At 43.1% G+C, this 15,009-nt stretch overlaps 1 protein-coding gene across 2 annotated transcripts in view; it reads left to right on the forward strand.

Annotated features, from left to right (window-relative positions):
* The window catches only part of ADSS2 (adenylosuccinate synthase 2), a 37,332-nt gene extending 23,552 nt beyond the window's left edge, over positions 1-13,780 (forward strand). Inside the window, exons 7-13 of one of the 2 annotated variants that reach the window (XM_043569054.1) lie at positions 216-297; positions 2,566-2,692; positions 4,755-4,909; positions 6,757-6,881; positions 8,107-8,204; positions 11,039-11,188; positions 12,603-13,780. In XM_043569054.1, the coding sequence (XP_043424989.1) occupies positions 216-297; positions 2,566-2,692; positions 4,755-4,909; positions 6,757-6,881; positions 8,107-8,204; positions 11,039-11,188; positions 12,603-12,655 (790 nt within the window). In that variant the 3' untranslated portion in view covers positions 12,656-13,780. Of the gene's footprint in view, positions 1-215; positions 298-2,565; positions 2,693-4,754; positions 4,910-6,756; positions 6,882-8,106; positions 8,205-10,921; positions 11,015-11,038; positions 11,189-12,602 lie in introns of those variants that run through there. The other variant, XM_043569055.1, reaches the window with a different exon arrangement.
* Positions 13,781-15,009: the final 1,229 nt, after the last annotated feature.

Consider the following 15,009-nt stretch of genomic DNA (forward strand, 5'->3'; position numbering starts at 1 on the left):
ATTGGCATTCCTACATTTGAATTAAAAAATATTTTGAATGTATCACTTATTCATATGACTGATCTCCTGTGTAGCTTTTATGCCTTAGAATGTAGCTTCAGTCCTGGATTGATTTGTTATGAAAACCACTTATCTACAGAAACCATTTGAATCAAGTGATCTATTCAGACTGGTTTTACACAGAGCGAACATCTTGATTTATCCGTGTTTCTCAGGTTCAAAGTTCTGGCCAACCAGTACAAATCTATATACCCCACTTTGGAAATCGACATTGAAGGCGAATTACAAAAACTCAAGGTAATGCTTTCTGGCCCCTTTAATGTCCTTTTAAAAAAGTCATTTGCCAGATTGACATCTAAGATCATTCATTCGGGCTTTGTGTTAGGACCTGCAAACCTAAGAATGAAGAGCATACAGTCTCTAATTTCCTTTATGGAAATCACAGTGTGACTGGGAAGATGTACATTAAATGATTTACATGTAATAAGTACCACACAGACTGTGTAACGTACCGGAAGTAAGGACTGGTATGGCAAATTATTGTCCTTTTTAAGTCTGAAAGCATAAGGCCTACCAAAAAGGACAGGGCATGTTTGAGTCACTTCACATGATGTGGCTGAAATGAAATATTGGCGGGGCGGGGGTGGGCGGGAGGTCTTCTGGGGGTCTTCTGTCTAGCGATAACGATTTTAGCTTCTATCCTGGAGTTAAGGAAAAGCTATTGAGTAATTCTGAGCAGAAAAAAGACTCGATGTGGATTACGTAAAAAATAAAAATCCCTCCTAGCAATGTGGAGCAGAGATCAACAGAGGGACGGCCGGGGCTGTTGACTTTTAAAGCTGGCCAGCACGTTCCAGAAGGAGGGCCCCCAGGGCCGGTCTCTGTAGCACTGTTCTCTTACGAGACCAAGGTGATTGGCAAAGGTTGGGCCCACGTTTGGCAACTGTTAGGTGTCAGGTGCCCGAGTTAGTAGACGAGTCTCCTGCCTTCTCCACCTTCCATTCCTTCCTGGTCTTTGGTGAGTTTCAAGCTGGTTCCTGTGTATCTGATTATTACTCCTTCTCTTCTGTAAATCGGTATGAACATCAATTCCAGAACTGAATAGGAATTTACAAACCTCCTATGTTATTCTAGAATGATTATAGACTTTAGGCCTATCTACTCACTAAGTTCCTTAAAAAAAAAAAAGAAAAAAAAAAGACCTCCAAGGAAGATTCTAAATGCTGAGTATTTAGATTTCAGTGTATTGCTCATTCCTTAGGATACACTGCCATTGTTTTTCATTCTATCATGCGGCAAATATTTTAGATTTATTGCTAGCAACTTGGAAATATTTATGTGCTAAAGTATTGTTATGGCTTTTCAGTTCCATTTTATGCATGTTTCATGTTTCATGTGAAGTAGATGAATAATAATGAACAGAATTGGGTAAGAAGATTCTTAATAGGTGCTATTTGTTGAACCAGCGCTTGAAGGAATAAGGGACATGATGAACGGTATGGTCCCTTCAGGCATAAAAAAAGGACTAAAACAGGAATAAGCAGGAGACCACAGCCAAGGTGGGGGACCATACCTTGATCATTTGGTGTAACACTTTCTGGTGACTTCACAAGTGGATCTTGGAATTTCCATACTAGTCTGGCTAAATATTGAAACATAGTTGAAACTAGGGGTTTGCTTCCTTATTTGTTTTTGAGAGGCGGGGAGAGGGCATGGGCACATGTGCACTCATGCGAGAGGGGGAGGGGCAGGAGGAGAGGGAGACAGAGAATCTTAAGCAGACTCCATGACCATCTTGGAGCCCGGTGTGGGGCTGATCTCACGACTGTGAGATCATGACCTGAGCCAAAATCAAGAGTCAGACGCTTAACTGACTGAGCCACCTACGTGCCCCGAAACTAGGTTTTATTGTATTTGTACTTTAGGCCTTGAGGGGACTCTTGTTTCTATGACGTTTTTAATTGAATTCTAAAATTAAGCAGGATTATTAATGCTTTTAATATGTTTTGTGAAAATTTTTTAATGCTCGTGTGTAAAATGGTATTCGATATTACCTACTAGTAATACTGCTGAGCTATTCCTATAATGGAATACAATGGCAAAAGAGTGTTAACAATCAGTTGTCAATGTTTGCATGACACTGGTGACCCGCACCAACATTTTGACAGTCACCCTGATGCAAGTTGCAAGACTCATGGTTACAAACGGATTGTAAATGTAGCTTTTTCAAGACCTCACCGGACGCAAAAGCACAATGTAATATACCCGGCTCTTTTCATTTTCCTGCAAGCTGGTTTGTGAAGAATGAGTCTTGGCCACAAGGAAGGTTGTCATCAGAACTTGCAGTAAGGTTAATGTGGAAGGGTCTCTTTTCTGGCTCTGGAGAATCAGGACGAGAGACCAAAGCTAGTCCAAATGTCCAGTAGACTGAGTACCATCACCAGCCCCTCCTGTTTTGCGTTAGTTAAGTCTTACCTGTCTTAGAGTCAGGTAAGTTTTACTTGTACTGATCATGTTGTACATTTATTAGTACACACTGGAATTGGATTTTGTCTTTGCCTGTAGGGTTACATGGAAAGGATTAAACCAATGGTGAGAGATGGAGTTTACTTCCTCTATGAGGCCCTACATGGACCACCAAAGAAAATCTTGGTAGAAGGTGCGAATGCAGCCCTACTAGATATTGATTTTGGTGAGTGAGCTATGACTTCATGGGGGCTTAACCGAGCCCTAAAGTACTTAGGATATAAATAATTCACGTTCCCGTACAGGATTTTTTTTTTAACTTTTAAAAAACTTTTATTTAAATTCTGGTTAGCATACAGTGTAATGTTAGTTTCAGGTGTACAATATAGTGATTCAGTAATTCTGTACATTACTCAGTGCTCACCACAAGTACACTTCTTTTTTTTTAATTATAATTTTATTTAATGTCTCCAACATTCAATTTGAGTTTCTTTTTTTAAATTTTTTTATTTTTTTTAATTTATATCCAAATTAGTTAGCATATAGTGCAGCAATGATTTCAGGAGTAGATTCCTTAGTGCCCCTGACCCATTTAGCCCATCCCCCCTCCCACAACCCCTTCCGTAACCCTCTGTTTGTTCTCCATATTTATGAGTCGCTTCTGTTTTGTCCCCCTCCCTGTTTTTATATTACTTTTGTTTCCCTTATGTTCATCTGTTTTGTCTCTTAAAGTCCTCATATGAGTGAAGTCATGATTTTTGTCTTTCTCTGACTGATTAATTTCACTTAGCATAATACCCTCCAGTTCCGTCCACGTAGTTGCAAATGGCAAGATTTCATTCATTTTGATTGCTGAGTAATACTCCATTGTATATATATACCGCATCTTCTTTATCCATTCATGCATCGATGGACATTTAGCTATTGTTGATAGTGCTGCTCTAAACACAGGGAGTGCATGTGTCCCTTCAAAACAGCACACCTGTATCCCATGGATAAATGCCGAGTAGTGCAATTGCTGGGTCGTAGGGTAGTTCTAGTTTTAATTTTTTGAGGAACCTCCAGACTGTCTTCCAGAGTGGCTGTACCAGCTTACATTCCCAGCCTTACAGGATTTTAAAGCCAGGCTTGTATATTCAGGAATGATGAAAGTTTGCCATCTGCCACTCATCTGTTTTTTGAAAAGAATGTTGCGGAAAATATAATACATGTGTTAGGTTTTGTAGTTTATGAGAAAAATGAAATCACCGTTTGGGTCAGTGGGTTCGGGATTCTGTAAACTGATTTTCATTGTTTGGTTCATGCTCCATTTGATGATGAGAGGAATCCTATGGAAGGATCTTTACTTTTAATTCAGCCTGTCTTTAAATATCAAGAATAAACCCTGTCCTTAAACATGTCCACTCTAAGGTCTGTGGAAATCTGTTTAACATCTTGGGTGTGAGATTCTGATCACATGAGGGTATTTCTTCCATCTTCGAAAAGTGGACGAGTCAATACCGTCCAGCTACTGCCCTATCAGGTTGTTGGCCTCTGCCTGAGCCTGATCCCTCAGGATAAGTCTGATTGTTCTCAGCTCTCACTGACCTTTCATCGGCTTTTGACTCCCAAGTAAACCAATTAAAAAGTGTATTTCTATTACAGTAGATAATGGATTTTTGACTGCTTAATATGTCTGTGCAGTCTGGGAAGAAAGCAGAGTGTCTGATTAGCTTAGTGGATAGTTTAAGTGGGGATCCAGGATCTTTGGGGCTGGGGGAGTACACCCCTCTTAGCTTCCCTTGTCATTTTGGGGATTCTTCCCTGAACAGAAATCAGAAGGAAGGGTAATGAAGACCACAGACTTTCATGGTGTCCTGGTGTCACTCTGGGTTGCTGATGTGTCTTAAAAATTTGTATCAAGGAAGTAAGACAAACTTGTTTTCAAATTAACAGAAGAGTATTAAAAGTACGTAGATTGTAAGTCTACATAGTGGAAGAACACCAGGGTTTTGGCATCACGTCATCTAACAGGCTTTGGCGAGCACCCACCGAGCAGAGCTGAGTAAGCGTGCACACGCCCACAGAGCCTCTCCAGTGCCCACACCTGCCAGCTCTAACCGCCCGTGTTGTTACCTCGTTACGGACAGAAAGGATCAAGAGGAAAACACTGAGCTTTTGAGGGGACGGTTCTAGTCAAGTCTGTCCACTACCTGGAATATACTCAAATGTGGATTTTTCATTATAATTCTGTTTCCGAGTAACGTATGCCCATGTGTGTATAGTTTAATATTTGTTTCTCTTTTTAGGAACTTATCCTTTTGTGACCTCTTCAAACTGTACGGTTGGAGGTGTCTGTACCGGGCTGGGGATGCCCCCTCAAAATGTCGGAGAAGTATATGGGGTCGTGAAAGCCTACACGACTCGAGTTGGCATTGGGGCCTTTCCTACAGAGCAGGACAATGTAAGCCCGTTTTCAGCTGATCTCATTCCGAAAATGTTGTTGTTGGGTTTTTTTTTTAATGTTTGTTTGTTTATTTATATTTGAGAGAGAGAGAGAGAGAGAGAGAAAGAGAGAGAGTACAAGTGGGGGAGGGGCAGAGAGAGAGGGAGACACAGAATCCAAAGCAGGCTCCAGGCTCTGAGCCGTCAGCCCAGAGCCCGATGCGGGGCTCAAATCCACAAATTATGAGACCATGACCTGAAACGAAGTCAGATTCTTAACCGACTGATCCACCCAGGTGCCCCCGAAAAACTTCTGGGGGCTCCTGGGTGACTCAGTCAGTTGAACGTCCAACTCTTGATTTTGGCTCAGTTCATGGTCCCAGAGTTGTTGGATTGAGCCCTATGTCCACAGAGTGTGGAACCTACTTGGGATTCTCTCTCTCTCCTTCCCTCTCTCTCCCTCTCCCTCCCTCTCTTTCCTTCTTTCTCCCCTCTGCCCCTCCCCTGTTCTCTCTCTTTCAAAAAAAAAAAAAAAATAGTTAAAAAAATATAAACTTCTGTCCCCCCCCCCCCCCCCCCCCCCCGCCCCTTAACAAATTCTTACTTTCCTGTGCACTTCACAGAAGTAGCAGCAGGTTGGCAACAAAAGAGAAGTGTTAGAGGGCACTTAAAGGTACTTGTGGATTATGGGCACCTGGGTGGCTCAGTTGGTTAAGCGTCCGACTTCAAGCTCAGATCGTGATCTCACCGCTCATGGGTTCGAGCCCTGCGTCGGGCTCTGTGCTGACAGCTCGGAGCCTGGAGCCCACTTCAGATTCTGTGTCTCCCTCTCTCTCTGCCCCTCCCCCACTCATGGTCTGTCTCTTTCTCTCAAAAATAAGTAAACGTTAAAAGGGTGCTTGTAGGTGCAAGGCTACGAGAAGGTGGGTACACGAGGGAGATTAAGGTGGTGGAGGAGGAAGAGGTGATTAAAAATAACGGCTGCCTTGCACTAGGAGCCTGTCAGGAACCAGGGCTGAGGAGAGTGACCTCCGGACCTGGGCTAACCTTCGCCGACACTCAGTGGTGGCGACGGCGGGCCAGGCACTGTTGAAGTGTTGTATACTCAGGAGCTCTGTGGACCTCATGACAGCTCAGGGAGCTGGGTGGTGTCACCAACCCCTGCCCCCCCCCCCGCTTCTACGCATGAGGAAACTGAGGCACGGAGAGTCACCATAACTTGCACATAGACAGGGCTGGGACTCAAACCTGACAGAGCAGCAGTCTAAAACCTACATAGTTGTGTCAATGTCAGAATACGAGAGGTAATGACTTTAATCGGAAAGGTGTAAAGTAGGGAATAGATAGACCATGGGCCGAAGGTTAGGTTGTAGACAATGGCTGTGGCTTAGAACTTGGAGCGCTGTTGTCGACCTTCCTTCTTTTTGAAAGGGCATCATGCTGTTAGCGACTCCTTGCTAGCTGAGAGTTTGTCCTCCGGTTTTCAGGAGGATCATCGGACTACAGTTGTTCTTGCAAATAATTGGCTTGTGTTTTGTAATAAATACTTACTGACAACTTTGTTTTTCATATGTAGCATTTATTATTCTTATATGTTAATCTAAATCTTAAAAAGTTATCTGACATCATAAAAATTGCTGGTTTTAAAGAAATGGTAAAAAACGAAGCCAAAGGTGGATCGCTTCCAAATAATGCCTCACGCAACATCCATCATCTGGATGGAATTCTGTCTTCCACTTCGTTACTTTTTGAGAGATGTTCATTTCTAGGAGACTTCGACTTGTTATATGATCTTAGATATAATTAATTCTACTAGATTTACAGCACTGGGAGTGTAGTCCAAAAGCCCTATTTTTGATTTCCCAGGAAATTGGAGAATTACTACAAACAAGAGGTCGCGAGTTTGGGGTAACCACTGGAAGGAAAAGAAGGTGTGGCTGGCTGGACCTCGTTTTGCTCAAATACGCTCATATGATTAATGGATTTACTGCGTGAGTATTCTCGGAAACATTTATTTCAGGAAAGTACAGGAGGGTTCGTGACCAAAGGTTAGTTTTTGTGGAGTGCAACCTTAAGAGTAGTATCCTGGTGGTAGTGTCACTCTTTAGCCCCCAAATGCAATTGTAGCTCAAAGCGCAGGGGGCCCAAGATCCAGGGGAAGGGTGTCCAAGGGAAAGGACCCCACGTTGTCTTCCTAGACATCTGGGTTGGGAAAAAGGAATCAGGATCCTCCACATGCAAGTGTAGAGGGAAGTAAGATAAGTAGGTAGATGGGTTGGCACACTTTGCCTTCATGGAGAGGGGGCAGTATGACCGACCTGGTGCATGGGCTTGATGAATGTCTAACTCCTGTTTTCACATCTCCGACTCACGCGTTGTGCTGTGGCTTTGGGCAAGTTCATCTTTCTGTGGCTTTTTTCATCATCTTTAAAACCTAGATGATGATACCGACTTCGCATGAGCATTTTGAAAATTGGGCGAGAAATATAGTGAGAGCGTACAGCACGCTGCCTGGCTCCCTGAAAATGCTCAGTAAAAGTTGCTATGAACACATATACGCAAATATGTAAATAAACGTATTCATGTCTCTGTTACTCTGGGTTAGCTTCTAGCAAAGAGCAAAATAAAGAATAAAAAGATACCTTGTGGATGAGATTCTCAAACCTGTTATTTTATCTAATGCCATAGATTTCCCCTTAAAGTTATTTCCCAGTTTATTGGGAGATTGGATGTATCATGAAGAGGTCCTTGATGTGGTTCCCTCACTCTGCTTTGACAGTTTCTGAGCAGGAGGGCGGAGGCGATGGTGACTAGAGTGGCGAGATGAGGGCCTATGGTGTATGCTTAAATGTCCATGTGTCTTGTCATCCTCTCTGTGGGACAGCGAGTTCTGCCGGGTCCCATAGACTGCGTCCTTTACACCGGGCCGCTGCCCCTCACGTGTGTGTTGATCCCTCATAAGAAAGCTAAGCAAGATGGTATGGGTCAGTCAGGGAAAATGGAATTATGAGAGCTCCTCACAAGTAGGTAAGTCATTTTTTTATCATGAGGAAGGTGCGCGCTTTATGTGTGGTGCACTTCAGAAGATAATCCTAACCAGTTTTCAGAATTGCTTTGGAATGCTTAGCTTGGTACGAATTCTTTACTTCCTCATCGCGTTAGATGTTAGGGCCTCCAAGAGTCTGCTCTTTTAACGTTGCCTCTCCTTCCGCTTAGGTTGGCACTTACCAAATTGGATATTTTGGACATGTTTACGGAAATCAAAGTTGGGGTTGCTTACAAGCTCGATGGTGAAATCATACCTCATTTCCCAGGTACGTTCTTCAGTCTGCGGTACACAGAACGTTATCAGGGCACCAGGGGGTGTGTTAGAGCAGTCTCCAATAGCTCTCCCGCATGGTCGGTGACAGGTAGCCACAGGGTTGCCCTGTCCTCTGGGAACCGCGCGAGTATAGTCACTTGTCACTGGCCTCAGTTTCGTAGCTGCCGCGCGTTTGGGTTCCGGGTTGCAGGATGCATGTGTTCAGACTCAAAGGAAGAAAGAAGAAACGTGGCAGTTCTGAGCTCAGCGATGCGGCCCCTGAATCTCACCTTCCCTATTTTGAAGGTGACTTCTTCATAGGTGTTCTGGTCCCCACCCCTCTCCCCCCCTTGAGAAATGTGGAGTAGAAGAGTGCTGCCTGTAAGGGTAAGCAGGCTCTTAATACATTAACCCACCCTGTCCTTCAAGCCACACGAGTGGTTTTGTCTAATCTCCTGTGTCAAGAGTGGGTGGTTGTAAGGAGACTTCCCACATGAGGCAATGTGTTTCTTCAAGCATATCCGTAGCTACATGATTTTTTCAGTTACTCAGGAAGTTCAATAAATGTTACCAGCTTTCGGAAATAGGAACTAACTGTTCATTTGTTTAGTCATCCTGTAAGATGGGGGATCCGCCAAACAAAGGAATATCTACTAGCTTAATGAAGCTTGTAGGTTGGTGGGTGTTGTGGCTTGCTAATGACGACCAGTCCTTGGGAACCGAGGGTCGCTGCAAGTTCTCGGAAACCCCTTGAAAGCCGTTTTCTGTTAGTCTGACAGCTGGGCCGTCTCCAGTTTGGTTTCTCGTGACTGTTTTTTAAGTTGATTGTGGTTCACTACTATTACTTCTTCTTTTTTTTTTTTTTTTTTTTTTTTTAGTTTTTTTAAATTTATTTATTTATTTTTGAGAGACCGAGAATCAGCGGGGGAGGGGCAGAGAGAGAGGGAGACAGAGAATCCGAAGCAGGCTGCACACTGTCAGAGCAGAGCCTGATACGGAGCTCGAACGCATGAACCGTGAGATCATGACCTGGGCCGATGTCAGACGCGTAACTGACTGAGCCACCCAGGTGCCCCATGGATCTCTATTTCTGTCTAATGACTTCTGGGTGAATGCGCTTATGTTGTAGTGACTCAGATTCCGTTACCTCCCTCTGAAGAGTATTGGTTCTTGTTTTAGGGGACAGTTGAATTTCTGGCTGATCATCTTGAACTTGCATGAGCTTGGTTTTCCACTGTGTTTCTATAGTTACAGGAAGAACCCAAGGTGTTTCCCAAGCCTCTAACCTGGTGTGAGTCCGTCTACAAATTCTGTTTCCTCTGTGCATCTTGGCAGAGGTTGGTTTTAGGCTTTATTATAGAGGGTCTGTGGTCAGTTGTACTCTGGCGCATCGTTTTTAATTTTTTTTTAATGTTTATTTTTGAGAGAGAGAGAGAGAGCGAGCGCGCATGCACAAGCAGGGGAGAGGCAGAGAGAGAGGGAGACACAGAATCCAAAACAGGCTCCAGGCTCTGAGCTGTCAGCACAGAACCCGACGCGGGGCTCAAACTGGTGAACCGTGAGATCATGATGTGAGCTGAAGTCAGACGCTTAACCGACTGATCATCGTTATTTAAATGAAGCAGTGTTTCTGCTGTCTCGGCTGCTGCCAGGAGAGTTACTGGGGTATAAAGAGATCTCTCCAATGTGGCAGTGCTGGCTGGAGCTTCAGTGTACTGTGTCCCTTCCCTTCCGACAGCACTGTTGGAACTCTAGAACCTGTCGCACTCAACTGTGGCCCCTGCTGTCCGTAAGCCTCCAGGGGTCCCAGTCTTAGCATGTAAAGGTGAACGTTAGCCAGGGGACTTTCACAGGGTCTCTGAGGGGTGGGAGCTGTCTGTATAGCTCCTTCCTTTCTGACGCTTGGACCGTGATTCTCACTGCTTCAACCTCCCTGAAATCTGGTATCTGCCTTCTCAGTCAGTGGGACCGTTGTTCTCCTCTGACTCCAGTGTCCTGACCTTTAGTCGTCAGGACATTGTCCCTGGGCAGATGGTGGAGTTGTTTTCAGGACTTGCTCATGAGTTTCCTTTTTCTCAGAAACTGCACTTTTGTGCTGCCTGTGGTCTACGTTGACCGGTTGTGGGATACGCGCTGCTCCAGGGAGGCAGCTCCTTCCAGTGGAGGGCGGTCTCTGGGGAGATTCTGAACCTGATCCTCAGCAGGGGTGCTTCCGCGGCAGGGGGGTGGGGGGTCAGGGCCTCCATCCGGAAGCGGGAAATCTGGATGGTACACCACAGCAGCCACCATACTGCCTCTGGTCGAAGAAACTGTTCTTACTTTCGTAGGCTTTTAGTTTCTACCAGGGGGTACAGAGAAAACGGTTAGGTGAGATCATGAAGAAAATTTCCAGCTAAGCTTTTGTGCAGTCACCAAATCATAGATTTCCCAGATGAGAGCGAGTCCGCCAGTCTCCTTTCTGTGAGATTGCTGCCTTTATGCAGGTCTGCAGCCTCTAATCCACGGTGTGGAAATCTGGAAAGCTCTAAAAAATGGAAAGGTCGGCACCAAAGTCAGACCTGACCTGAGTTGATATTAGAACCAATCATCTATCTGCTTCGAGTGAATAATCTGGTGGCTGCAGGAATGTGTTTGATTTTAAAAATACCGCCTCAAATGGTAAATGTACTGTTTGACCTTCCTAAACTCTGGAGGAAAACAAAACAAAACATTTTTTTCTGCATTTCAAAGTGCATCTGGCTCCAAGGATTTTGAGAAGAGATCAGGAACCTATGACCTAGCAAATCACTTATTTAGCAATAGACAGTGTTATACCATGAGAAAGCATACATCCTCTTTAACTTGCAGCAAACCAAGAAGTCTTAAATAAAGTTGAAGTTCAATACAAGACTCTCCCAGGTTGGAACACAGACATATCAAATGCAAGGACATTTAAAGAGCTCCCTGTTAATGCACAAAATTACGTTCGATTTATTGAAGATGAGCTTCAAATTCCAGGTAAATATAAACTCTTTATGAACAGCCATCTCTACTTTTTCTCTGCTTCTAACTTGACTGTATCTTTGAGATGGGATTAGAGGAAGATCATTATTAATTTGTAGAGTGCTCATGATTTGTATAAATGCCCAGGAAGATACAAAATAATCTTATTTCTTAGGATAAATATAATCACCTTTCTTTAAGTCCTTCAGATGCCTGAAGACAGCAGGTTACTTTTACACTTATGCTCGTTGCTTTCTCCCTCTTAGTTTTTTTGTTTTTCTGTTTTTTTAAGTTTATTTATTTTTGACAGAGACAGAGTGTGAGCATGAGCCGGGGAGGGGCAGAGAGAGAGAGAGGGAGGCACAGAATCTGAAGCAGGCTCCCGGCTCCTAGCTGTCAGCATAGAGTCTGACGCAGGGCTCGAACTCACAAACCGTGAGATCATGACCTGAGCTGAAGTTGGATGCTCAACCAACCGAGCCACCCGGGCGCCCCGCTTTCTCCCTCTTAGTAACAAACCCTTTTGTGTCTTCACCTCCACCAAAAATGGTTGGCAGTCTTTCCATTCCGGGTTAAAGCACCCTTGGGAGTTGGGGTTGTTTCTTGAACAATTAGGGAATAACAGGTACAGAAAATAGGCGATCCAATTTGAAAAGATCTACAAGAAGAGCAAAGAATAAACCCACATTAAGAAACAAATCTAAGCTGGCCAGGGAGTTAGGCATAACCAAGTAGTGGCTCTGACCAGTTACCGAAAGTCTTTCTTTTTAACACAGTGCTTTCTTTGCTCTTCTGCTCCTCTCAAATACAAGTCTGGTTTTCCGCATTGCTAGCTGTCCTGACCAGCCTGATGCCAGAGTTAAGTCAGCATGTTTGCTGTGGCTCTCAGTCAGCATTGTTTTGAAACACAAGCAGTAGTGACTTTGACAGTGACTTGTATAAAAGACCATAAAGGTGTGGTACGATGTTGAGAGATTCCTATAGACTGGTCCGGGCTCTGCAAGTTAAAATGGCATTTGCTTCCAGCCCCTTCTCCTTTCTTGAGATATAAAAGTTATGCTGATAGTTGCAGAACCTCCTAGCATCCTGTATTTATCAGATGCTGATCTAGTTATTAGGGACGTGATCAAGGGTTCTTTCGGTCTCTGCTGGTTTGGGCCAGTATCTTACTGACCTAATTATCAGGCATCGACAACTTGGAAATACCCCTCGATTAACACTGGAACCGGTAAGTCTCACACCTGTGCTGGATGCCAACTGCACGTTCTGTTTAGAAATCAGCGCGGTCTGCTGTCAGGACAGCCACGGATAGCAAAAGACACCTGGCAAAGCTAAATAGTGACACCGGGAAAAGTGAGGACCTTTTCATCCCAAGGATCGAACATTATAAACAAATTAATATTCTTCTTCTTTTTTTTCCCCATCCCAGTTAAATGGATCGGTGTAGGTAAATCCAGAGAATCTATGATTCAACTCTTTTAAGGACCTCCAATGACACAAGAAACACTCCTTGAGGAGGGGGGGAGAGGACTTTCTGAAATACTTCATTTATGATCTGCAAATTTCGAGCATAAAGACATTGGAGTGAGTTTCGAGAATAAAGACATTGGAGTGAGTTTCAAGCCCTGCAGGTGTTCCCAGTCATTTAAGGCGGCTGGCTGGTGTGGAGAGAAACTTCGGTGCGGTCCAGGGTCCGCCGCCTTCGCTGGCAGAGTCGCCGAGTCACGTTTTCCTCCTGCTCACGGTGCCACGTTTTCCTTCAGTGTTTAGTCCTAGTACGATCCATGTTCGAAATCTAAGAGAATTCCTTCCAGTGTAGTTCTTCTTCATGACTGTCGTTGTGCTTTGTTAGGTTTTACCTCTATTAAATGGTAAGAACAATTAATGCAGTTTTGCACAAATATTTTTACATTCTGGTCATTCAATTTGTCGTTGTAATCTTTGCTGTTAGGAAAAAAGGATGAAAAGAAGGGTTCTGTAAACTTTTGTAATGCTATAAGTTCTGTTTAACTTGTGAACTGTTTTGTTTCTGCTGAGACCATTGCAAATTTGAGCTTTGGCGAGGGGGGGAGGGGGTTATATTCGTGTGTCCTTTAATTTGTACAGAACACAAAACTTACTTCTCTCTGTAAATTATTTAATACATTGAACATTTAATTAAATGTTTGGAGAAGGGCGTTCCCTAAGACAACAATCTTAATGTTAAAAAAAAAAATTAGTCATTAAAAGATCATTGTGCTAACTGGTGGATATTTTTCTTTAATTTCAGGCATTAACTCTGAAATGTATAGGTGTCGTTTTTTTTTAATCTTACCGTTATTTCTAAACCTAGTGGATTGATTTTTCAACATTGTGCCTGCTGGTTTGCCTACAAAATCATCTATAAGTGTCCAAATGAATTCAAATTGTTGGTCATAATTTTGATTGTGCCTTTATTTTTTTTCTTTCTTGGGAAAAAAAGAGGCGTTGTTCTGACAATTAGGCGTCACGTAGTGTGTTGTAGATTATCCTCTGATGAACTATTTTAAATGTTTAAATTAGGTGCCACTTAAATTTATTTTATTATACCATCAATAGCTGATTAAAATGAACCAAATATTTCTCGTATGGTTTGTGTATTGTGTTTTTGTTCCGTAGGAGAAGTACTAGCAACACTTGGATATAGAAGCAGCAGCTTTCTCCCTGTAGAATGTAGGGATGAGGTGGGGAGAGATCAAAACAGAATCTTAGAAAAGAACATTAACCTCTTTTGTCTTCACCAGACATACTTTCGTTGGTACTTAGTTCAGAAAGTTCTACGAGACAGGCAGCCTTGTTGGTTTCAATAAACAAAAAGGATCGTACAGATGATCTTACAAGCCCATTATGGGTCAATAATGGCTTTTATGTAAAAATAACTTATATTTCGTATACAATAAATAATTGTTATTTTTTTCAGCAGAAACTGGATGGGCTTTTATTTCTCCTAACCCTTTATCTTCCTGCTTGAATTTCAAATTAGGTTGAGTTGAAATTAGGCTTTTACTTAAAAGCCACATTCTCATCTTGGCTGTAAGTGTTGCTTTATTGAAACATAATTTTAGTAATGGTCCAGAGGCAGATGTGAAGAACTCACTTACCAAAGAGATTACTTTAAAAATAAATAAATAAACTTAAAAAAAAAAACCACAAAACTGTCTTGGGGGCTCCTGGCTGGCTCAGCCAGAAGAGCATGTGACTCTTGATCTTGGGTCATGAGTTTGAGCCCCACATTGGGTGTAGAGATTACCAAAAAAATAAATAAACTTTTAAAAAGAAGAAAAAAAAAAAACCCTCATTCTCTGAATCACTGATTTTTCTTTCCCCCCTCCAAAAAACATCAATCTCCTATGGATGTTGATAGAGATTGACTCCTTTTTGACTAGGTTGATTGATTCCTCTCTGTGAGCTGTTTGCTAATTAAATTGGTTAAGAGAGAGGTTCTGTTCTTCAGATACATTTCAGTCTTTGAAGTCCCAGGTAACTATATTCCAGTAATAAGTCTTCACTAACAAGTGTGTATGCTAGCATCTGCTACGTGTTGGGTATTTTGTCGTGGGGCAGCATGTCAGATAAACATACTTGCGAGGGATATGTGCTGCGGTGGGAAAGTGCAGGGTGCCGTGAAACAGAAACAGAACTTAATGTAAGTCTGGAAAGGGTCAGAGAAGGAAGGCCTTTAGCAGAAATAGCATTCAAACGGACCAAAAGGATGAGTAGTCAGAGGGCCGTGCAAAGGCCTGGAGGCTGGAAACACTTGGAAAGTTGGAGGAACAAAATGAGTGAGGGGCTGGCGAGGCTGATGAGGTTGCAAGAAG

Source organism: Prionailurus bengalensis, chromosome E4 (genome assembly GCF_016509475.1).
Source record: "Prionailurus bengalensis isolate Pbe53 chromosome E4, Fcat_Pben_1.1_paternal_pri, whole genome shotgun sequence".
NCBI lineage: Eukaryota > Metazoa > Chordata > Mammalia > Carnivora > Felidae > Prionailurus > Prionailurus bengalensis.